Source organism: Delphinus delphis, chromosome 7 (assembly GCF_949987515.2).
Source record: "Delphinus delphis chromosome 7, mDelDel1.2, whole genome shotgun sequence".
Taxonomy (NCBI): Eukaryota; Metazoa; Chordata; class Mammalia; order Artiodactyla; family Delphinidae; genus Delphinus; species Delphinus delphis.
The window spans coordinates 4,485,589-4,510,354 of record NC_082689.1 but is presented as its reverse complement, the minus strand read 5'-3'; the positions used below and the strand labels follow the sequence as shown (position 1 = coordinate 4,510,354).

Below are 24,766 nucleotides of genomic sequence, written 5' to 3'. Positions count from 1 at the left end.
CAGTGGACACAGAAGATGCTCGGTATGTATATTTCCGTAATAAAATCCTTGTTCCTGATAGCAGCCTCTGGAAACCCATGACACTCACTTTTCCATCTGTGTGAAGTAGTGCAAAATTTGGTTTGAAATACTCTAGAATTATATAAGAACGTGGTTGGCTCCATGGTTCAATGTGGAGCACCTCCTTGGGCCAAGGGGCACTGTGGTCAGAGCGGCTGGGTGGCACTGCGGACAAACAATAGCTTTTCAAGCTAATCGTGCTGCATATGGATAGGTCCAAGGATCTTTCCAGAAGAAGTGAGCACCACGTCAGGTCATTTTATGGCTGGAGGAAACTTACAGAAGACTCCTTAGTATTCGCGTGAGCATGTGTCATGGGCAGGACAAAACCACTGAAAGTAGCTCCAAATGGTGGAACATTCGGAACATTGAAAAACAAGAAAGAGAAAAGAATTGTAGGGATGGATCACAGAGTGCTCTTTTTCTGTATTTTTGTTTCTAAAGCCAACATGAGGTCCAGAGTGAGGCAAATAAAATTATGTTGGTATTGAAATCATATTTGCAGAGATTGCTATTGGTCTGCAGAAAATGTCCTTCTGCCACCAGCATCTCCTCTATCAAAGCCCTCGTTTAAGGGGATCTCCTTACCTGCAATCCTCAATACTTTTAGAGATGGATTTAAAACAAAAGATTTCAAAGAAAGACACTTTTTCTTCTTACTGTTGAATTTTGAGAATTCTTTATATATTCTAGATACAAATTATTTGTCAGATATATAATTTGAAAATACTTTCTGCTAGTCTATAGCTTGTCTTTTCGGCCTCTTTACAGGGTCTTCTCTCTGTCCACCTTCTCTCTGCAGAAGTCTCTGCCAGGCCCCCCAAGGGATCACTCATTGCCTGCTGCAGCCTTTCCGGGTTCCACACACTGCATAGCTATCCTGGCCTCCTGTCATCCATGCTCTGAAGTTGTCCTCTGGTTCTGTGGCTTGGAGATTGCCTGGAATACTGCCCCCGCCCAGTCTTACGATCCACTCACCCTCCAGGCCCCTCCCAACAGCTACTCCCTGGATATTTATGCTCCTTTGCAAATGCATCCCAGTTCAGCTCCCCCTCTACCCAGTTCAGCTCCCCCCTCTACCCAGTTCAGCTCCCCCGTCTACCCAGTTCAGCTCCCCCTCTACCCAGTTCACCTCCCCCTCTCTGTCCAGTGCTACTTCTCTCCCTCCCTCCCTTGCAGGTGATGTTCCCGAAAAACCGCCTGCACGTTCTCCGTCTCAGTGTTTCCAGGGAACCCATAGACCCCCTATTGCCCTACTGTTCTGCCTGCACCCGTAAAATTCTAATTTGTTCCAGAAAAAAAAAACCCCAAACCCAAAAGACAGCTCACTTGATACAGTTAATTTTTAAAACCCTCCTCCACCTGGCAAGATAATTTTGAAGCAGAGCCTAAGAAAAGGGACAACTGGAAGAATTTCAATTTTATTCTAAGCATCTCTTCCTCTAAATATGCATGAGTGAGTTTGACACTTGCAAATTAAAATTCACTGTTAGTGAAGCTTGTTCCATAAAAATCTGAAACTATCTGCTACACAATCTGGTCTTTGTTGAGTGATAGTGTTTTATTAACTAGCTCTTAAATAGTCACTTAATGATGAATGGTTTTGGACAAAAAAGCAAAGTTTGAGTACATCAGCATTTACGAAGTAGTTGCAAATGATGGGGAAAATCCTTCAGAATTACTTACAAATGAATTTATATGAAAAGTACAGGTCTACACAGTGACAATGTGATTATTAAAATGTGAAATGTTAATCTCTACGAAAGCTTGATACAATTAAATGATGTTGGTATGTTTCTTATAGATCAGATTGCCTTTTCCATTGACTTTTAAAGTCTTATTCTAAAATCATTCCTAAAGAATCAGGAAGCATTCCTGAGACCAGCTATTCAAATCCTTGTGTGGAAATTAGTATTTTGACCTGTAGAAAAAGACGTCTATTATTCATCCTGGTTAGAGGGTAAGGCAGGAAACAGAGGAAACGAGTTTTGTTTAACTTGCAGATACTGACTCACCCCTAACTCTAACCCCTAACCACAACAGCAAAGCTGTATGGTTATTCTTTGAGTATTTTTATAACACTTGGTCATCTCTCAGTTGCCAGCCCCATACATATAGTCAGAAAACTTGGGAAAGATCTCATATAAAAACATCTGAATATTTCAACTAATCTCCATAAAGGGAAAATAGACCCTTTTTAAAATATCACAAAGGTAACAAGGTTGAAAGCTTTGTAAGTCCATGAGACAGAGCAAATAGCTGGTCCCTTGGGTGGGGTTCCCTGGAAACACTGAGACGGAGGACGTGCAGGTGGCTTGTTGGGAATATCACCTGTAAGGGAGGGAGGGAGAGAAGTGGCACTGGACAGAGGGGGAGCTGAACTGGGTAGAGGGGGAGATGAATTGGGTAGAAGGGGAGCTGAGCTGGACAGAGGGGGAGCTGAACTGGGTAGAGGGGGAGCTGAACTGGACAGACGGGGAGCTAAACTGGGTAGAGGGGGAGCTGAACTGGACAGACGGGGAGCTAAACTGGGTAGTGGGGAGCTGAATTGGGCAGAGGGGGAGCTGAACTGGGTAGAAGGGGAGCTGAGCTGGACAGAGGGGGAGCTGAACTGGGTAGAGGGGGAGCTGAACTGGGTAGAGGGGGAGCTGAATTGGGCAGAGGGGGAGCTGAACTGGGTAGAAGGGGAGCTGAGCTGGACAGAGGGGGAGCTGAACTGGGTAGAGGGGGAGCTGAACTGGGTAGAGGGGGAGCTGAACTGGGATGCAATTGCAAGAGAGTGGTAGCTGATCCCACAGGGAGCCCAGGAGCTAGGAGAACACTTCAGAGTTGTCCTGGGAGGTGAGGGGCTGGGTCTTTGTACCCTGATGTGACTATCTTTTTTTTTTCCCAAGATGATGCTATTTCTTCATTTCATTTCATTTATTTATTTATTCATTCATTTATTTTTGGCTGCACTGTGCAGGCCTGCGGGATCTCAGATCCCCAACCAGGGGTTGAACCCGTGCCCCTGCAGTAGAAGCGCAGACTCTTAACCACTGGACCGCCAGGGAAGTCCCTAATGTGACTGTCCTTGAAGGCCCGTGCCCCGTGGCGGCGGCTCACGTCACTTGAAGCACCCCCTAGACCCTGAACAGTTCCTGGGGAGGGACTAAGTGTGAGGGGTCAGCACCGCATCCTGGGTAGCTGGGGATTGAGCCCCTTGGTCCTGAAGGGGGCATCAGAGGGGCCCCATTCAGCATCCACTACAGTGGAGTGGGCTGTTCTCAACATGAGTGGGGAGGGGTCTCTCTTCTTTTGTCCGCACAGCAAAACAATGGAACACAGTTAGAGAGGGCAGGACAGCAGGGGCAGGTGCTTGATTTCCGCATATCACCGTGCAGGCGTGACCACTGGAAAGGACCCTCGCCTGCAGTGTCGGCCTCAATCAAGGCAAAGGATTTTAAACAAGAGGTTGGCTTCTATCACTTGCATCTTCGTGGACTTTGGGTATTGACATTTTATACTCACCATCACCCCCTCTCCCTTGCTCACAACTTCTGCCTCCTTGGTCCAATCACTCCTTGACTACATAGCCCGTCCGATTTCTCTCTCACTGTGATGCACCTACCAGACCCCAGGGAGTTGCTTCTCCCACAGAGAAATTTGCGAGTCTGCGCGTCAGTGGGCATCCTCAGAACATGAGGATCGTGGCCACGGCTACTCGAGCTAGACCTGGGCCTCTGCTTCTGGACAGTCACAGAGGGACACAACCTTTCGGGATCCACTCCGATTCAGATCAGGGTTTCGGTCAGCTGTGAAGCAGTATCTGTCTGGGCCAGCCGCTACAGTGAACATATTCACGTTTTCAGACGACGCTAGCTTTCAGCCTGAATTCCATTTCCCAAAGAAGGAGTTTATGCAGAGAGAGAACCACCACCCTGGCAGTGGTCTCTCCACATGTGTGAGGGTGAAAACCCCTCCGATCGCACCCGGGACAGCAGCACCCCCCTGCCCGCCCACCACCCAGCAGCCCCATGGCACAGGGCATGCCTGGCCCGCAGTGACTCTGAACTCTGCTTTCCTTTGGGTAGTAAGAAACAAGTCCTGTTAAAACAGGTCCAAGATGTCGACGTGAAGTGATAAATTGAAATGAACACACTTTGGTGAAAGCAGACACAATTATTTTGACTTTGTAGTGGTCACTTAGTTTGCCAAGAACCGTTCCTTGTCTCTACCCTTGAGAAAAGATGAGTGGAATCATTTATCTTGAAGAATGAAAATTCAAAGCTATCACATTTGTGAATAATGTAAAGTATCTGAGTTGTTGAAACCACTCCTTATCCTAATAGGTATTTATGAGTCATAGAAAAGATGGCAACTGTTGACCAACATGAAAAAAAAAAACTGAAGATGTGGTACATATATACAATGGAATATTACTCAGTTATAAAAAGGAACAAAATTGGGTCATTTGTAGAGACGTGGATGGACCCAGAGGTTGTCATACAGAGTGAAGTAAGTCAGAAAGAGAAAAACAAGCATCGTATATTAACGCACAAATGTGGAATCTAGAAAAACGGTACAGATGAACTGGTTTGCAGGGCCGAAACAGAGACACAGATGCAGAGGACAAACGTACGGACACCAAGGGTGGAAAGTGGCGGGGCGGTGGTGGTGGGATGAATTGGGAGACTGGAATTGACATATATACACGAATATGTATAAAATAAATAACAACTAAGAAAATAAAAGTGTCAGCTTTCATAAAAAAAAAAAAGAAGAAAAAAAGGAAAACAGCTGGTAGATAGCATGGTTCCCAAGGAAACGAGTGACTATAGTCTCAACAAATTTGAGATTATTCCACAGATTTAAAGCAAAAAAGCAAAAAAATCCCCAAATTCCAAATACGTTACCTTATTTTTTTCCTTTGTTTCTTTCTTTTCCTTTCCTTTTTTGCCTTTTTTGGGTTTCTCTTCCTCTTTCTTCTTTTTGGTTTTTTCCTCCTCTTCTTGGCTTGCAATAATATCCTCGATAACCTGGTAAAAAACAAAATCATCGTGGCTTTTTCATAGAGTTGGATCGAGATGAGGACTATTTTTCCCATCTGGAAGGAAGTATTTGTGCAGTGTCCCTCCTCTGTCCTGCTCTGGGCCCACAGACCCAGCCCTCCTAGCAGCATTGGTCTCCCTCCTGCCATCTGCCTTTGGCTGGATTCATCAGTGGAGGCAGCGGTGGGCTCTTGGAGGGCAGATATATAGAGAGGGTGGACATTTCTGAACCAATTCCCTGTGGGTTCAGAGCTGCTCTGGCTCCCAGGGGTTCCACGAACACCAGGAAAGGTCTCGGCTCCGTCAGCATCTCAGCCACAGCCCAAGCACTGGCCCACGCACACCCCTTCCCCAGATCCCAGCCAAGAACTCCTGCTTGGACTCCATATATGATCATGCGTCTCTCCTCAGAGTTGGTGTCTTTCACCTGTGATTTAATTTGTATTTCCTACGAAAATCCATTTGTTCTCCTAAAATGTAAAATATTGGTTAAAAAATACCTGGTTCACATAGGATTAGCATCACCGGAGAATTAGTGGAAGTCTGTAAAAAGCTATATAATTCCATTCAATACAGCAGGTATTTACTGAGCTCTCTCCCACTGTGAATTCTGGGAGGTAGGATGGTGACCGTGATGGGACACATAGCCTGTTTGACCCTCGGGCTCTGCTCACCACTGGTCACGTGACTGAGACAAGCAGGATACCCTCTCTGAGCCTCAGTTTCCTCAGCTGTAGAAAGAAGTCAACACTTCCATCCACGGCACTAATGATCGCCAGGCACGGCTCTAAGAGCGTCACAAAGACGAGCTCAGTTACTGCCGAGCACAGCCCACGGGTGGAAGCTGTTAGCGACCTGTTTTATCGACGAGGGAAATGGGGCACAGAGCGTTCAGTCACACGGTCAACACACACAGCTAGTAAGTGGCTTGAGCCGGGATTCAAACAGGTGCTAACCGGGATGACCTGCATAATGTAGAAGGTAAAGAGGCAAGATGCTGAACGATACCTCTAAATTTATCCTTCATTGTGAAATGCATCTAGTGAAACAAAAAAATGATACTTGACGGTTACGGTTTCAGGATACATACACACACAGTCAAAGTGTAAGAAATGTGAGGGAATGATAAACACCAAATTCAGCACAGTGGTTACTTCTGGAGAGCAAGGTATGCACTTCAAAAAAGGGCTAATATCATTTCACCCCTAGTGTGTTGTACTTAACCATCCTCCCGGGATCAAGCCTGCTTTGATTCTGCCTTGCTGTGATTTGCTAAAATGCTGAAGTTTATTTTCTAGTATTGTATTTTTGAATTTATAGCTATGTTGTTTTTAGGAGCTTACTTCGTACCTTTAAAAGTGTTCAAAACAGCTTTATCATGAACAAAGCAGACTATTCAGGCACCATCTGGACTTAAAAAAATAAAACCTACAGTCATGTGTCTAACTCCACACCACCCTCAGGCTCACCCGTCCCCTAGGCTCTAATGAAGATTCTGCAGGGGCGGGGGGCGCTCAGCGAGGGGGTACTGGGGAGTTGAGGTGATGTATATGTTGTGCACATTATTTGGTAATAAAAAGGTGTCTTTAGATAGGATTAAAAGTCCCTTGTTATCAGAATAGTAATTTTTTCCTTGGGGATCAGGCTCACCTCCACTCATAGAACCAAACTGTGGCTGCCAGGACTTTTATGCTCTGGTGCACTTATGGAAAATGGACATGTTTTGGTTCTCGGAAGTTTGGAAACTTTCAGAAACTTGAATATATATATATATACATATGCATCTGAAAAGAGGATAAAATCCTTATTTGTGAAGCATAAAATTCAGTGTATCGATTGCATCAACAGCATTGTTTGTTCCCTCTAGATCTTTACCCAGTTTATTTACTATCTTGAATAGATAAAACATTTACACCATCCACACTTCAGAAGTTACGAAAGAGCATGTAGTGAAATGTTTCCTCCCCATTCGTCACTTATTTGACCATTCTCCTACCAATGGAAATTAAGGTTATTTCCAATCTTTTGCTATTACCCACAAAGCTGCCATGAATCAACGCATGCAAATGTCATTTTGCAAGTGTGCGCGCATACGTGCAGGATAATTCCCACGAGGAGAGACGCTGGATCACGTGCACATACAGGTGTAACACCATCAGACGGCCTCCACCGGGTCCTGCTGATTTACACGTCTGCCCGCGATGCCGGCAACTGCGCATTTCCCCACACGCTCACCGACACGGCGCTTATGTTTGCCAGTTGAACGGGTGAAACATGGCATGTTGTTGTATTTGTTTGGGGGTTTTTTTTTTAGGTGTCAATATGGAATTTATTTTGCTCGTGATCTTCAACTATAGCAAAACCTCCCAAAATTAGAGGGGCACTTTAGTGCCTATGAAGTCAGCCATCACGTTTTTGGTAAACTAAGGGGACTAAAGGTCATATCTGGCCTGCTGTTTTATTTTTCTTTTTGAAAATACATGTATAACTTTATGGAAGCATATTTGACATTTTCTACGTTTACCCATTTCACGTGTACAATTCAATCATTATTTAGTAAATTTATCAAGTTGTGCAAACATCACCATAAATCATCTTTAGCACATTTCCATCACCCCACGACTAAGATCCCCTCATGTCCATTAATTGTTAATCTGTCTTCCCTCTCCTGCCCTTCTCCCCAGGCTCTAATCAACTTTCTGCTTCCATAGATTTACTCTTTTTGGACATTTCATATAAACAGAATTGTACACTATGTGGTCTCTCACGTCTGGCTTCTTTCACTGTGCACCATGCTTTTGAGGTTCCCCCAAGTTATAGCATGTATAAATCGTTTGTTCTTTTTCATGGCTGAGTAATATTCCATTGCATGGATATACCACATTCCACCTACCCATTCACCAACGGATGGATATTTAGGTTGTTTCAACATTTTGGCTATTATGAGTAATGCTCCTATAAATATTCACATACAATTTTTTTTTTTTTGCATGGACATACGTTTTCATTTCTCTTGGATAAAGTCCTAAGAGTGGAAGTGCTGAGTCACTTGGTCAATTTGTATTTAACTTTTAAAAAATGGACAAACTGGTTTTCCAAAGTGGCTGCACCACTTTACATCCCCACCAGCCATGTAGGGGGATTGCCTCTTCTCTACATCCTCAACATCTGTTATTGTCTTTTTTTTTTTTTTTAATTACAGCCATCCTAGTGGTTGTGAAATGGTCCCTTATTATAGTTTTAACTTTCATCTTCCTAATGACTAACGGTGTTGAGCATCCTTCCATGTGCCTATTAGCTATTCATATATATTCATTTGTGAATTGTCTATTCGAGTCTTTTGCTCATTTTTTGATTGGGATGTTTGTCTTATTATTGAAATGTAAGAGTTCTTTGTACATTCTGGATACAAATCCTTTATCAAGTATAAGTTTTCAAATACCTTCTTCCAGTCTGTTCTTGTATTTGCACTTTCTTAATGGCATCTTTTGAAGCCCCAAAGTTTTAAATTTTGATGAGGTTTAATCTATCAATTTTGTCTGTCAGTGTAGCTTTAATTTGCATTTCTCTTATACGTGTGAGGTTGATTGTCTTTTCGTATGTTGAACATCTTTTATTATGTTTCAAATCCATTTAGATTTTCATTTCTGAGAACTGTTCATATCCTCTGGCTTTAAAAATATTGGGTTATTGAGTTTTTTCTTATAGAGCTGCAGGAGCTCTTTATATATTAGAAAACTGATCTCTTATCTGTGATGCTCATTACAAATAATTCTTGCAGTGTGTCATCTGTCATTTGACTTTACTTGGTGTCGGTTTTGCCATGCAGGTTAAAAATTTTTTTTAATGTAGTTTAATTTATGTTTTTTTTCTTCTATGTCTCCTGGGTTGTGCGACAGAGGTAAAAAGTCTTTCCCACTCTGAGGTTATGACATATTTCTTTGTTGGCTGCTTCTGGTTCTTTTGTGTTTTTGTTTTGTTTGACATTTAAATCTTTGATCCATTTGGAATCATTCTGGGCTAAAGTATCAAGAGATAGAGATTAATTTTCTTCTTTTCCAGTTGACAACCTGGTTATTATAATACCATTCATTAAATGGTCTTTTTTCTTTTCCTTCTGCAAGAAAGATGAGATGCTTCTTTATTATATACTAAATTTCCATGTGTATCTGGATATATTTCTTGATTTTCTTTTCTTTTTCATTTAGTCATGTGCCTGTATCAATGGGCTCTTTAAAACATGTTTTAATACCTGGCAGGGCTGGTTCCTCCTCATTACCCTTCGTTCTCAGAATTTTACTAGTTATTCCTGGTTATTTACTTTCTACCTAAAGTTTAGAATCAAATCAGTCACCCTCTGCATGCCCTGACTCCCCACTCCAACAAAATGCTATTGGTATTTTTATTTGGATCGTACTGCATGTATAGATGATGTTTGGGAGTGTTGAAGTATTTATAACATTGAGTATTCCTACCTAAGAACACAATATGGTTTCCATCTGCTCATTTTCATTCTTCAGAATGTTTTAAGCTTTTCTTCCCATAGAACACACATTTATTATCAAATTTATTCCTGGATATTTTATCTTCGTGTCATTGCTGCCACTGTAAATGGACTCTTTTTTTTTTTTTTTTTTTTGCGGTACGTGGCCTCTCACTGTTGTGGCCTCTCCCGTTGCAGAGCACAGGCTCAGCGGCCATGGCTCACAGGCCTAGCCGCTCCGTGGCATGTGGGATCTTCCCAGACCGGGGCACGAACCCATGTCCCCTGCATCGGCAGGCCGACTCTCAACCACTGCGCCACCAGGGAAGCCCTAAATGGACTCTTTTAATATATTTTCCATGTAGCTGCTGTTTGAACGTCGAAAAGCTTTCTCTTTCTGCATATTAATTTTGTAACTCCCCGTCTTACTTCTCATATTGTTTAAGGCGTTTTTCAGTTTATTCTCTTTGCTTTTCTAAGTACAGAACATATCTGCAAAAAGTGACCATTTCCCCTCTTCCATTCCAATTCTCTATCTCTACATTCTTCCTCTTGTGTAATAGTGTTCAATAGATCCTGTGGGTCAATGGTGATAATGGCCATCCTTGTATTTTTCATGACACCAGTGGAAATGTTTCTTGTGAATTTCGTTAAGCATGATATTAACTTTTGAACTAAGAAATATTTTGTCATGTTGAAGAAGTATCCATATATTCCATTTTTTGTTTTATTTTATAATATCAAGAAAGGGAGTTGAATTTGTAAAATGCCCTTTCAGCACCCACAGTGATGAGCTTATGGTTTTCCCTTTTGGATCTCTTTATATGATGCAATGTATTCACAGAACATCCAAAACACAGCAGCGCTTGCGTTCGGGAGTAAACACCACTGATTGTAGTGTTTTGCTAATATTTCTCTTTGAATTTTTGCATTTATGCTCATAAGGAAGACTGACCTGGGGTTCTGTTTGTATTCCATCTTTTGGGGGGCTTGGCATCAATGTGATTACGCTCACTTCAGAAAAAGTATTTGCACCGTTTTGTTTTTACAAATATAAATTTGACTGTTTACGTGTATGTTATAGTGATTATGTTTGGTCTATCTCTTCTGCCTCTTCCCCTCCCCTCCCACCTTCTCCTCTTCCTTTTTTCCTCTCCCTCCTGCTCCCTCTCCTCCCATTAGTAACCATTGCTAAGACTTTCTGAATGATTTCAGGGTGCCAAGCTCTGTTCTGAGTACATTACGTGTATCATCTCATCTAATTATTGCATCGGCCCAGGGAGGCAGGTGTTTTTAGCATCTCCATCCGCAGACAAGAAAACTGAGACGCAGCGGGGAAGTCGCTAGTGGAACCTAGTGGAACTCGGATTCTTCACCACAATGCTGTCCTGACTCTTCAGTCATCTGCCTTTTAAAGTCATGCTGCTTTGGTGCTCCCTTTGTTTGATTTTAGTGTACATGTTAACCAGACGTCTTCTGTTTTCTTTTGCTTTTAGTTTGACTGGACATTAATTCTACTTCTGAGAGTTTCTGATGGACAATTTAGACATTCCACCAACATTCTTAATTCTATAATTGTTACCTTTAAAAACTAACATGAAACATGTCTGGCTGCTTGTCATGGGCTTTCAAGACACAACTTGTGCCGGATGATTTAGCTGGAGGGACAAGACCTAAACATGTAAAAAAGTGAAATAACATCACATCAAAATGACAGTCACTCAAGGGAGGGCTCGAACTGCCAACAAGAGGGTGGTTATTAAGTGGTCACACAGTTCAGGGGAGAAGGACAGGAGGGTGGAGAGAAGGCTTTGGGAGCTGATGTTGGCTTTTGACAGGGAGTTGGGAGAAGAGCTCTTCCCCTTGATCCTGAGGGCTCAGGCGGGGAAGCAGAGGAAGCCAGGGATGCTGACTGTGGCGTCAGTAGTGCTGACAAAACCTCATGTACAGCATGGTTTTTACTGCTGCTTAGTTAATGTTTCACGTTACTTAACTAATTCCCTAGTAACGAACATCAGCCTGTTTCTTCTCTGTCAATGCTGTGAACAGTGCAGACAAGAACAGCTGTTTCAGTCACCTATGGCAAGTATCAGCAAACCACATCACATGGGCCAAATCTGGCCTGCTGCCCGTGTTTGTAAATAAAGCTTTATTGGAACACAGCCATGCCCATTCATTTACATATTGTCTCTGCTTTCATGTTATAATAGCAGAGTTGAGTAGTTGCAGCAGAGACTGTATGTTCCACAAATATTTACTATTTTGCTGCTAATAGAAAAAGTCTGTTGTTGCCCATCTATGGCAACTTGTTTCTATTTTTTCCTTAGTATAAATTCCTTGAAGAGCATTTATGGGTTAAAGGGTATACGCAGTAAATATTTTGATATTTACTTGGCCCATGGCCCTCAAAAAATGTCATGCTAACTTATGTATCCAGCCACAATGTGCGAGAGTGACTTTTTTCCACATGCTCACCAACTCCAATTATTATCACAAGTTAAAAGTTTTAGCAATCCTATAGGTGAAAAGAGATACAGTAACATTATATTTAAATTTCTTTCCTAGTGAGTTAAAAATTTTTAAAATTATTTTAATATTTTTTGCCTTTTCTACTGAGGTGTTCAGATTTTTCTAATTACTAAGAACTCTACATATGAAAGATACCTAACGTCAGCTACGTTGCTAACATTTTCTCCATTTTATCATATGATTTTAATTTCATTTATGATTTTTTTTGCTATTTAAGCTTCATTTAGTCAGAGATGTCAGCTTATTCTCTTTATGATTTCTGCCTATGGTGATATACTTATAAAACTACTCCCCATTATTATTAAATATCAAACAATTTCTACTGGTAATTTGTGGTTTAATATTTTACATGTAAATACTTAATGTATCTGAAATTTATTTTGTATATTAAGGGAGGTAAAGCTCAACTAATTTCCTCAAATGGAGAGCCAGTTGTCCCAATGTTATTTATTGCATAGTTAATCCTTCTCCACTTAGGTCAGGATTATATTTCTGAATTCCAACTAGTACCTGAATCAATTTCTGAGCACACTATCCTGAAGTCAGATTATCTGGGTTGGAATCTCAGCTCCCCAACTTATTAACTGTGAATCTGGCCAAATGGCTTGATCTTCGTGGGTTGGGAGGATTGAATGAGTTATAATTTACATAATGTTCTTTGCATAGGACCCGGCACAGAATATTTGTCCAATAAATGCTGCACATGACATACTATTTTTGTTATTGCTGTTATCTGTCTACTCCTTTCCCAGTACCGTGATGGCTCAATTACTTTATAAATTGATTTATAACCAAGTAGGGCAAGTTCCCTTGATTACAGTTCTTTTTCATAAACTTTTTGGATATTGTCATGCATTCATTCTTCTCTATAAACTTGAGAATAATTTTGTCAATAAAAAGTTGTTTTGATTTTATTGGAATTGCACTAACTGCATAAACAATGGAAAGATAATGTGTATTTTATTGAATGCTTCTATCCAGAGAAACAAACCATCAGTCTATTTATTCACGTCTTCTTTCATTTTCTTCAGTGAATTTTGTCTGTATAATTCTGTACAACTCTGCATAATATGTCAATATAATTTTTTGATAAGTTTGTGTTTTCTAGGAATATAATCACATAATCTGAAAACAATAATAAAATCACCACTTTTTAAACATCTGTAACTTCTTTTCTTTTTCTTATGTTATTGCATTTGTTAGAACTTCCAGAGAGTAGTAACTAATAGTGTTGATAGCAATTATTCTTTTCTTGAGTTTCACTTTTAATGGTCATGCTTCTGAAAGTTTCACTGTTGAGTAATGCAAATCTTCTCTTGGTTTCTATGATAAATACCCTGAGGTTAAGAAGAGTGTTCCTATTTCTGGTTTATTAAGGCATTTCTAAAAGCAGCTTTGGAGGTCAATCATCAAATGCCACTAGAACATCTACAGAGATGGTCCAAGGGTGCTTCTCTTGAAGAGCATTAATATGGCAAAGAGCTGAGTCTTGACAGGCAAGCAGGAGCTAAGCAGAGGAGGAAGGGCAGAAGGCATCCTGGAGTGAGGGGAGAGCATAAGATGCACGAAGGCACTAAAGGGGCAGCAGCGTGAGCAGCGAGGAGGACGAGCAAGTGGACCGCTGGAGTTGACGGTGTGAAGATGGGGTGACGGGGACAGGAAATGATACTGGGAGGCAGGCAGGGACCAGAACATAAAGGGTTCCTGGAATCGAGCTGCTCATCACTGACTAAGAAGATGAGACTCCTGTGATGTCACATCACTTTCAAAGACAGGAGAAAGCATGGATTCATCTAAAAAATTTTGTAAGCACCTTAGTGGACAAACAACCAAAGTACTTCCAGGTAAACATCTGTAGGGAAATAACCAAGACCTAATAACACTGCAAAAGTCATTATCTCTAAAGTTTAAAGAAATGCGATTATGATATATTTACATTTTATTTCTCACGCATACTTGTACCTGTTGTCGTGTCTTGTTGGAAAAAATAATAGCGGAACCTCCTTCTTCTTCTGTAGGGTAGTTGGGAAATGTGCCCGTTAAGTTCCTGAGGAGGAAAAAAGGCAGAATGAACATCCATGAGCACAGCCCTCTCTGCTGCATTCCCCACTAGCTGGCTCTGGTCAGGTTCACTGAAATGAGTGACAGTTATTAGGAGAGGGGCCCCCTGCCAGTTGCTGGCCAGACATCCGGTCTCTAAGAAGCAGAAGGACCTGGTGACATTCAGGAAGAGGTTTCCTTCCTCAAGGCAGTTGTGACTGTGAGACAGACACACCTCTCTTTGAAGCAGATTGTAATTTTCTGCCTTTTTTTTTTCTCTTTTTAATTACTGAGATACTCTGTGCTTGTGTTAAAAATGAAAAGACAGAAGCACAAACTATTTCTTCCTGTTTGAAATTCAGGATAAACACAGGATTTTGACATAAAACAGAAGCATGGCATTGTTCGAATTACAGATTTAGGACTAGTGCGTGAGATACGCATGCGCGCTTTAGATTTCAGCGAGTCCAAGGCCCCGTATGTTAAGAGTTCCAAGTAGTAATTTTTTCCTGTAACCATATAGTTTCTATGTTTTAAAATGCAGACTTTGAAATTTAATGTTGAGGGATTTCAGAAGGGAAATGAAGTTAATTTTTCCAAGAGAAACTGACTTGGATACGAGTGTTATATTTATTCCATATATAGAAAGAAAAAACGACCAAGTTAGTTCCATTAATCCACAAAAGAAGAGAATCTGAGGGTTAGAGGAGATGCCCACGCTCCAGATGACTCTGTAACAGCGGTTCTCAAACTTCTGGCCTTAGTTGCTCTTGACACCCTTGATAATTTTTGATGATCCCCAAAAGCTTTTGTTTATGTGAGTTCTAGCTATTGATATTTACTGTATTAAACATTAAACCTGACACATTTCTAAAATATGCATTTTCATTAAAAAATAACAATAATAAGCCCGTTATGTGTTCACATAAACAAAATTTTTAATGAAGAATGTATTTCCCAGAACAAAAAAAATAGTGAGAACAGTGTAACTGTTCTGGCTTAATGGAAGCTAGCAGGATGCTTATATCTGCTTCTGTATTCAATCTGTTACAATATGTTGTTTTGGTTGAAGTATAGAAAGAAAATCTGGCCTCACATGGCTGTGTAATTGGAAAAGAGAGGAGAGTTTTTTTTTTTTTTGCGGTACACGGGCCTCTCACTGTTGTGGCCTCTCCCGTTGTGGGGCACAGGCTCCGGACGCGCAGGCTCAGCGGCCATGGCTCACGGGCCCAGCCGCTCCGCGGCACGTGGGATCCTCCCGGACCGGGGCACGAACCCGGGTCCCCTGCATCGGCAGGCGGACTTTCAACCACTGCGCCACCAGGGAAGCCCGAGAGGAGAGTTTTAATAGGCTTTTAGATAGCTGTGAACATTCTGCTTTGACTCTACACCACAACTCGACAAGTGGTAGCTTCCTAAAGGCTGGTGGTGATGTGGAATCTGAAATCATATCAAGAACTTTCCCTTCCCTGTGTCACATCAAAACCCATGCGCCTCTGCATTGAATAGGTCTTTCACCCCAAAATGACTTTGTAACATGATTCTGTAACATCTTGGTCATTTCAAAGCTAATGATTCATTGACTTATGTGGAACTTCCCAATGCTTACACATTTCACCGCACCAAAAATTACCTTCATTAATGACGCCACCAATCTCATACCCCAAAGCTAAGTAATGAGAAGCTCTCAGACTCACAGAGGTGACTACAAGATTTCCAAAACTGTAATTCTCGCTAGAAAGCTTGACTTTTATTATTAGCGACAAATGCCCTCAGTTGTCTTCCTTCAGGCTCGCTTGGTTCATTTTTGAGAAAATGTTGCCCCAAACCTGAGTCTGAAAAATGAGGTTCCAGAAAAAGTGTCTGGTTCAGTCTGAAGCTGGACAGATGGCAGGGGCCCATCCTGAGCGGCCCTCATACTTCGGGGTGCAGCAGAAGGCAGCCACCTCGCCTCCAGGTTCCTCACGTAAATTTTGAAAAGCTATGTATTTAAGGGTTGAGTCTTACAATTATTGTTTACGGGGTCCTCAAGGATATTGTTAAAGGAACTTTTTAGAAAGGCAGGTGCATGACAGTGAAAACTGCGACGAGTCTGAATTGGGTCTGAAATGGGGCCACTGCCTTGGGTAGAGGTCGGCAGCAAGCACCTCCCTAACCGTCCCCACCGCAGGGCGTTGGCCCCATCCCTTTCATAGACTGCTTCTCAAACATCTTAGGACAGTTACATCACTGTCTCTTGAAACTTTCCTATGGGCTCATTCAGCAGGCACATGACTCAGCTGCTCAGTACTGCTTTGAAAGGAACTGAACACAGTGCACTGCCTGGGGTTGGGGGGCGGTTCTATGGACATACGCACCGGCAGTGGGGAAGTCGGGTGGTCACACACTATGTGTGCCACTCTGTCAACGGAGCTACCATGACTGCAGCTACCTGAGCGGCCTCGTGCACTCATCCATCCATCCATCCACCCATCCATCCATCCATCCATCCATCCATCCATCCATCCTTCTAGGCGTCCATCCATTCATGCACATAGTCAATCAACAAACATCTATTTAGTACCAACTAGATTCTGGATGTTGCAATGGAAGACAGTGATCTGAAGGTTAGAAGATGTCAGACCTCGTCCTCACGCAGCTTACACTCCACAACCACAGGGCTGATGCCTAGATTTGGCCCCAGATCCTGCTTGTCTACGAGACTCATATCTCAAACCTTGTTAACTTGCCTGACCGAGTTCTGTCTTATGTGTGCATCGTTCAGCCTACACGATCTTGGATAAAAACCAGGAATACAACTGAATTAAAAGTTAGAGCGCTTTCCCTTCTTCACACCCACCCACCTTATTTCTTTGACAACCAACTTCACAAGCAATTCCGTTGTAAATTGTTATTGTTTCATTGTAAAGCTTGAGTGTTTTTGAGGACTCAAAACAAATGCTTTTAAAACATAAGTCACGCCGTACCGTTTCTCTGCTCCAAGTTTGCCAAAACTCTCCCTCCAAATGAAACCAACGCCCACATAATTAGGTTAACCTATGGCCCGCTTTCCTGGGGACAGGCCCAGTTATACGTAATTAACAACAGCACCCCCTTTCATTCTTACAAGTCTCCTGGTTTGGATGGTGACTGACCCGGTTCCTGCACTTACTGCGGCTTCCCTGGTACTGCCCTGCTGCCTTCCTGCCTTCCCCCACCTACTCATCATTCCAGTTGCTCTCCATCCACCCCATGCTCCCTGCTCAGAGAGATGTTCACGTTCAGAGAGAAAACACACACACCCACTGGCTTTAAGGTTTTGTTCAAATGTCATCATATCACAGAGGCCTTCCCTGACTACCTTGCATAAAGTACATGTTTGACCAAATACAATAGGTTCCCTCTTATCTCACAACCAAAGGTCTTGCTGAGGGATGTGCATTTGGGATGGAGAAGAGAGAGGATGTTAAGTTGTTTCTGGATGATTACCCCAGTTTCTCTCTGTAGCTTGGAAAGTACTTTCATAGACGCGGGAATTCTTTTCTACTTAAAGGAAATGTTAACACAAAATCCTCTGCAAAATCATTACATGGTAAAGATCCTGACGTGGTACATGGTGATTATTTAAATCACAGCTTTCCCTCAATTATAGCTTGAATCTTAACTCCACAGACATTTGATTACCTTTGAACTTTCATCGTCCGGCTGATTTTCAAAGTTAACGTGCAGGCGTGTGCTAGTGTCCTCCCCCCTGTGCCACCCCCTCCCCCCGCGCACCACCAACTAAATTTCCATTTGCCCTCAAATTGCTGCAATAGGCAAGGCCAAAGCAGGTTCTTCAAATGGGCATCCAAACCGTCAGATGGACCAAGTGATGCAGAAAAGGGATCTCAGCACATGGCTGCATGAGACATCACCTGCACTATATACGTTTCACCCGCATCTACAGAACAGGAGAAACGAGAAAGGTGAAAAACCACCCAAGATCACAGAGTTTGAGAAAGGGATCTGGAACTCGACCAGACAGGATTTACCAGATATTTCTGCACTCCTAGTCACCATTTAGTCACCACCAAGCACGTGCTGGCACGTCTCATGGGGATGACATGTTTTCTAAAAGCAAGAATTCAACTTTTTGGAACAATATTTCATTAGGATTAAGTATCATTTCCAAAAGATAAACTTCCAGGTATTCATTAAATCCATTCCCTGAAAAGTATTTAGGAAGAGCAGTTCTCCCGGGTGCCCTTACCCTGCTGCTCTCCACCCGGGCACCCCTTCCCGTTAAAGTCTTTTGCTTTGTCAGTTAAAAAACAAAATAAAATAAAATAAAGTAAAATAAAAAAATCAAATAAAAAGTAGGAAAATTTGAATAGGAATGCTGAATATGAAATATATTATTTATCAAACTTTAGATTTATCAACAAACTAGAGATTGTTGAATATTTTTCAAAAACGAGTCACACCTCCCTACCACTAAATTTGGATCTCCCCTGGAAACTTACAAAGGAAAGAAGCTGAGAAGCCCCCGAGCGCCCCTTCCCACCAGAGAATTAGCCCTCTAAGTGACGGCACAGGGCAGTTGCTCCAGGGTTGGAAAGCTCTAGTAATCTGACATTTCTTCCAGCTTCTTCTCTTGATACCAATCTTAGTTACTGACTCAGAAAGCATCCCATCCACATTTTATGATCAAAGTTATCTAGGATAATGGCCTCCAAGGCCACGGCTCTTAAGTGGGACCTGCACCATCTCTCCACTAAAGGAGCATCCAGGCAGGGTTCACGTGTGTAAAGCAATGACTCTGAATCCCCAGCCATCCCATCGTCTGATCCCAAACTGCTCCCACCTAATTTCCTCCCCAAATCCCCATCCAAACCCTTGGTCCAAACCTCCAGCCAAACCCTGGGTCCATGACTGGGCTTTCAATCTGTCTTTGGCCCTGCAGCTATGATATGTGTCCTGCACGTCTTGTAGCCTACAAGTAGCGTTTGTCCGGCATCTGCGTGACTCAGGCAATGCTGTTGCCATTTCCTTTTTGTGCCTGAAAAATGGCTTCACGTCTGGAGGCAGGCGCCTGGGCTCTGCGGCAGAGCACTGAGACACTGAGGTGCCAGCCTGGCCCTCCAAGCATCAAAACTCACATCAATTCAGGTGACCTTAGTTCACACCTCACAGGCATCTCCTAACAGGAGCAACCTGTTCTTGAAAGCCAGGATGCTCTGGGCAGGATGCTGATGGCTCATTATTTTAAATGGGAAGAATTAAAATTCGGTATAACTACAACCCCCTGTCCCAGCCAATTATTCTGGGGCCGGGGGTGGGGAGGGGGTGCCCATGATGGAAGTACACAGAGAAAAGCCCTGGTTGTTTCCTGGAAAGAACAGAATTCAAACACAAACCCACCAGACAGTTCTGAGCGCCCCCTGCAGTCTGCTTCACCTATCACACCAACGCGTTGGCTTTCCTCTTCCTCTGATGCCTTTATGGGTTTTGGGTATAAAATGGAAGCCCAATTTGGATTCGCATTTCTTTAGCTGCTACTGAGGTTGGCACTTTGCTACCTGCTATGCGCATGTGCATTGGTGTAACTGTCTCCTTACCTCTTAGACCCACTTATTTAGCAGAAATGATCATTGTGTGTTTGTTGCATGCAGGTTTACAAAGCATTTTCACACACGCCTTTCACAAATTGTTTCTCATTTCATCCTTACAGAAATTCTGTGAGATAAGCACTTTTGTCCATTTTGCAAAGGAGGAAGTTGGAAAATCCGAGAGTTTAAGGAACTTTTCCAAAGGCAAACGGTTCCTTACAGAAGTGCCTCAATTCTAACCTTGGGATTCTGCCTAGAAGCCCACGATGGGGCTTCCCTGGTGGCGCAGTGGTTGAGAGTCCGCCTGCCGATGTAGGGGACACAGGTTCAGGCCCCGGTCCGGGAAGATCCTACGTGCCGCGGAGCGGCTGGGCCCGTGAGCCATGGCCGCTGAGCCTGCGCGTCCGGAGCCTGTGCTCCGCAACGGGAGAGGCCACAACAGTGAGAGGCCCGCGTACCGCAAAAAAAAAAAAAAAGAAGCCCAGGATGTCTCTACTAATCACAGTCACTTACTGGCTTTGCATAAACCCTTAGACAATGGATTCCTTAATTCTTTAGCTATCAAGTTTGTGTTATACACCTTTCACATGTACACAACTTTTAACCCAACAATTCCACTATTGGGAATCCTTACTGAAGTAAAAGCAGAGATATGTTGTGATGCACAATTTGTACTAGCAAAAGCTGTAAAAAAAAAACTGTAATAAGAAACTGCAAATAATCACCCAATGGGGAATGCTTATGTAATTATGGTAAAGCCCCACTGTGGAATCCAGCATCAGGACTAGACTTCACCTGTTCCTCTTTACCTTTTCACCACCAGCACTTAATAAATACTTAGGTGGATGAATAAATTCAATTCTCATAAAGACTAGTCTGCTCTATGTGGACAGAGGGGATGTTAAAGATAGAATATTAAGGGGAAAGACTGGGCTGGGGAGCGACCTGGGTTATCAAAAGAAAAGGGGACAGGAGAGCCTTGTCTGCCTGTGTTTATGTTTGCAGGTGCAGGAGGAACGCCTACACTGTCCACCTGGATTAGCTCAGAGATGTGGCCTGGAGGGAGGAGCCCATTCATTTTTTTCTGTACATACTTCAGTATTGCTTTCCTTGCTATGACAAATAGAAATCATGTTTGTAATTAAATAAAATGGTAAGGTAAAATAATGTACAATAAAAAATAAATTTTATTTTTGTTTGACTCCCTTTTTTGTCTTATTTTAGGGTTTGATTATTATAAAGACCTTGTAATTTTTACAGCCAGCGGAAAACATTTTTGTTTCCGTAGTTAGAAAACTGTGACCTTTCTCTAGGGAAGTTAAGTTCTCCATTCAGCTTTCTACTGCTTGTTGGCTTTAGCAATTAAGGCAATCTAGTTACTGCAAGTATATTTTTTCCATTCTTATTACTTTTTAAACTTAATTTATCATATGCTATTTATTTCCATTTATGTTTGTCAGTTCCCGGGCTCTCTACTTTGTTTCCCTGAGTTATGCTCGTGCTTTTATATTAGTGTAATGCATTTATATCAATACCTTATTTTTCTTTATAATATTCTTGAAAATAAAGTGTCATCTGTTCTTCCTTATGGTTCTTATTTTCTTATTCTAATCCTAATGACTTTAATAATTACGTTTTCAAGTTCAATAAATAATCCTGTTGGGACTTTAATTGAAATTGTGTCCTTTCTATAAATTACCCAGAGCAATCGTGTCATCTTTCTGTTTAACCAGAAACATGGCACGTCTCACCACTTATTCAAGTCTTTTAAAATTTCTTCCTTTTAACATTTATAGACTGCTTGAACTTTCATATACTTCTCTTTCATACTTAGTCTGTGGTTGATTTTTAAAAAATACATTTTGCTACATTTAAAAAAATATTGTTTCCTCTTGATGTCATTATATTGATAATAATCTATAGCATGGCACTAATTATTAGGGGACAAAGTCATCGATAGTTTCCCTTCCTTTTGTGGGACGACCTACAGTGTTTCCTCATTAAGTGTATAGCTCTCTTTTGTTTTAAAGAATACTTGATGTTTCATTCATTCGTTCACTCATTTAGAACTACGTGCCAGACACCGGACTAGGCACAGGGAAAAAGCAGTAAACAGAAGATTAAAAACATCCTTGTTTTATTCAGTTTACATTTTATTGTGCTAAGAATTAACCCTTGTCTTTAAATTTTTACAATAAGAAGTGGGCGTTCCATTTCATCAAATATTTTTTTTGCATGACCTGGAATGATAATATTGTTTTTCCTGATGCACGTAGTCTTGCATTCTCCTACCACTGAACCATTTTTATTCCTAGGAATAAACACGTGTGTCTAACTCTGAATGACTTGGAAACCTAGAAGTCCTAACTGAAAGAACACGTGAGTCAGAAAAATCAAAACACAAACAAGTTGTAAATGAATCAAGAAAAATAATCATGACACATAATTTTCTATCCTGCAGAATGAGGATTCAGCAACATAAGTGGAAGCCTCTAATTTCCCTTCTCCCAGATTTCATCAGAGGAAACAACAAAACATGCACTGGGGACAGTTTTGGGAGCAGAAACTGTGGAAGCATATCTCCCAGGCACTAGAATCCCTGTGGAGGCGGCTCCTGGGGCCTGGTCACGGCGATCCTCCAAGAAGGAGGTGCCCTGGGCTGCCCCAAGAAAAGCCAGGATTGTCAGTGGCCGCAGGACACCGAGCCCGAACTTGCCTTTCTGGAGAGGAAAGGGAGCCACTTTTTAAGGCAGGGTCAAGACCTGCCTTAGGTTTCTGAAGGATGAGTCTTCCTCTCTGTGTCCACAGACTCTGAGGCATCTCCTGAGTTCTCTGTGTCTTGGTGTCCACACCTTTGTGTCTCTCCTTCCTTTTGAGTGGGGCTGGGACCCAGGACTGGCTTGTAGCCAGCAGAACACAGGAAGCATGAGGACAGGATATCACTTCCCCGATGGCTCTCCACGGCCGTAATTCCCACCTCTCTCCCAGACTCTCTCTTGCTGGCTTTGGTGAAGCAAGCTACCATGGTGAGAGGCCCACCTGGCAGGGGGCCGGGGGCGGCCTCCAGCCAACCGCAAAGAACCGAGGCCCACAGCCAGGAGAGCATGGAAACAGGTGAGACCTTGACCACAGCCTTGTGAGACCCTGAGCAGAGGATGCAGCTAAGCCCAGACTCCTGACCCACAGAGACCGTGGGAGCTGCAGTGGGTGTGGTTTTTCAGTCACTAAGTTTGCAAGTCTGAGTGATAACTGTTATGTATGCAGCTATAGGTGGTGAATACACTGTCCTCATCCTGAAAACAGATTTCAGGGAGCCCGGGTGGTTGCGCGGAGGTGGGTTCATCAGGCTGGGGTTGATGCAGCTCAGACCCCAGGTGGTGGTGAAGTCAGAGGCCTGAGAGGTCGGTGGGCCTGGGGCATATTTGGAAGGTAGAGCCAATGGGATTTTCTGGCCGACTGCAGGCTGGGCTGAGAGAAGATGAAGAGTCGGGGTGACGGTAAGAGACTGGACGGGTGGGTTCACATCTGCTGGGGTGGGAGGCTGTGTGGGGAAGCTTTGGGAGGATAAGATGCCAGTGCACTTCTGGATGTGTGGAGCCTGAGATGCCGCCCCCCCCCCCCCACCAGGTGCATCTCTGTGGGGATACTGAGTAGGCAGTGGGATCCCCACATCTAGAGTTTAGGAGAGCGAGCGCTCCGGGCTGGGGACTCGCATGTGGGAGTCAACCAAACAGGGATGGAGTGGAACACTGTGAGCCTGGGTGAGGTTACCATGGACACCAGGAGGGACAGGGAACAGAGGGAGGCAAGGTCTAGGCCCTGGACCTCTGGCTGTTAAGAGGAGGACCAGCAACACATTTGGGTATATTTTGTGTCCGAGGATTTCTCTCCTCTCTTTTCAGGTTACTGGACTGTCATTTATATCACGTGACCAAAATCAGCCTCAAGATGGGATTTGCTGGGCAAAGTTGATGATTTCACGAGCGGCAGCGGCTCCTTCAGGTCAAGTGGCCTGTCCAGCTGGAAAGGCCGAGGTCCTAGGACCCCACTGGGCAGATTCCGCTCTACATTGGCTGCTGGCTCTCTCCTATAAACTGAATGGCTTGAAGGAGATGACCCTGTATCTTTATTTAAAATGCAGTAGGGCTTCCCTGGTGGCGCAGTGGTTGAGAGTCCGCCTGCCGATGCAGGGGGCACGGGTTCGTGCCCCGGTCCGGGAAGGTCCCACGTGCCGCGGAGCGGCTGGGCCCCTGAGCCATGGCCGCTGAGCCTGCGCGTCCGGAGCCTGCGCTCCGCAACGGGAGAGGCCACAACAGGGAGAGGCCCGCGTGCCGCAAAAAACAAACAACAAAAAAAGCAATGTTACTTCTGGATAACCTGATCTAGTGACCGCGCTGAAATGATTTGCAAAGAATCTTCCATGGTAACATATTCCTTTTTAAGCACTGTGCGCTCAGAACTTGAGATCATGGTCTCCTTTAATCCTCCCAACAGCCCTGTGAGGTGGGTGGTATTTTTGCCATCAACGTTTTTCAGATGAGAAAACTGAAGCTTAGCAAGTTTCACCGGCTGCCCCAGCAGAACCAAGCTTGGAGCAAGTCGAGAACCTGCAGGCTCCGCTCCCCGGCCGGGCACTTTACACAGGCAGAGCTGCGCTGACGGCCAAGGAAGGCACACGGGTGGTTTAGGTTCCAATAATAAAGCTGTAGGAACTTCCCTGGTGGTCCAGTGGTTAAGTCTCTGCCTTCCAATGCAGGGTGTGTGGCTTTGGTCCCTGGTCAGGAGCTAGGATCCCACATGCCTCGCGGCCAAGAAAAAAAAAAACACAAAAAACCCCCAAAACATGAAACAGAAGCAATACTGTAACAAATTCAATAAAGACTTTAAAAATGGTCCACATCAAAAAAATAAAAAAATAAAAATAAAAATAAAGTGGGCTGCTCCCACTAATCAGAGGTGTGATTTGAGCAAATCGCTCCATCACTGTGGGAGGCTGGTAGGTTTCCCTCTCCTCCAAATGATGCTGTTGAACTAGGTTTATTCATTCGTTATTA

At 43.2% G+C, this 24,766-nt stretch overlaps 1 protein-coding gene across 1 annotated transcript in view; it reads right to left on the bottom strand.

The window, feature by feature from the left end:
- The window catches only part of IQCA1 (IQ motif containing with AAA domain 1), a 167,562-nt gene that overhangs the window by 90,928 nt on the left and 51,868 nt on the right, over positions 1–24,766 (bottom strand). Inside the window, exons 7-8 of the mRNA XM_060015464.1 lie at positions 14,065–14,149; positions 4,956–5,078 (exon numbers count right to left, since the gene is read on the bottom strand). Coding sequence (XP_059871447.1) covers positions 4,956–5,078; positions 14,065–14,149 — 208 coding nt within the window. The remainder of the gene's footprint in view (positions 1–4,955; positions 5,079–14,064; positions 14,150–24,766) is intronic.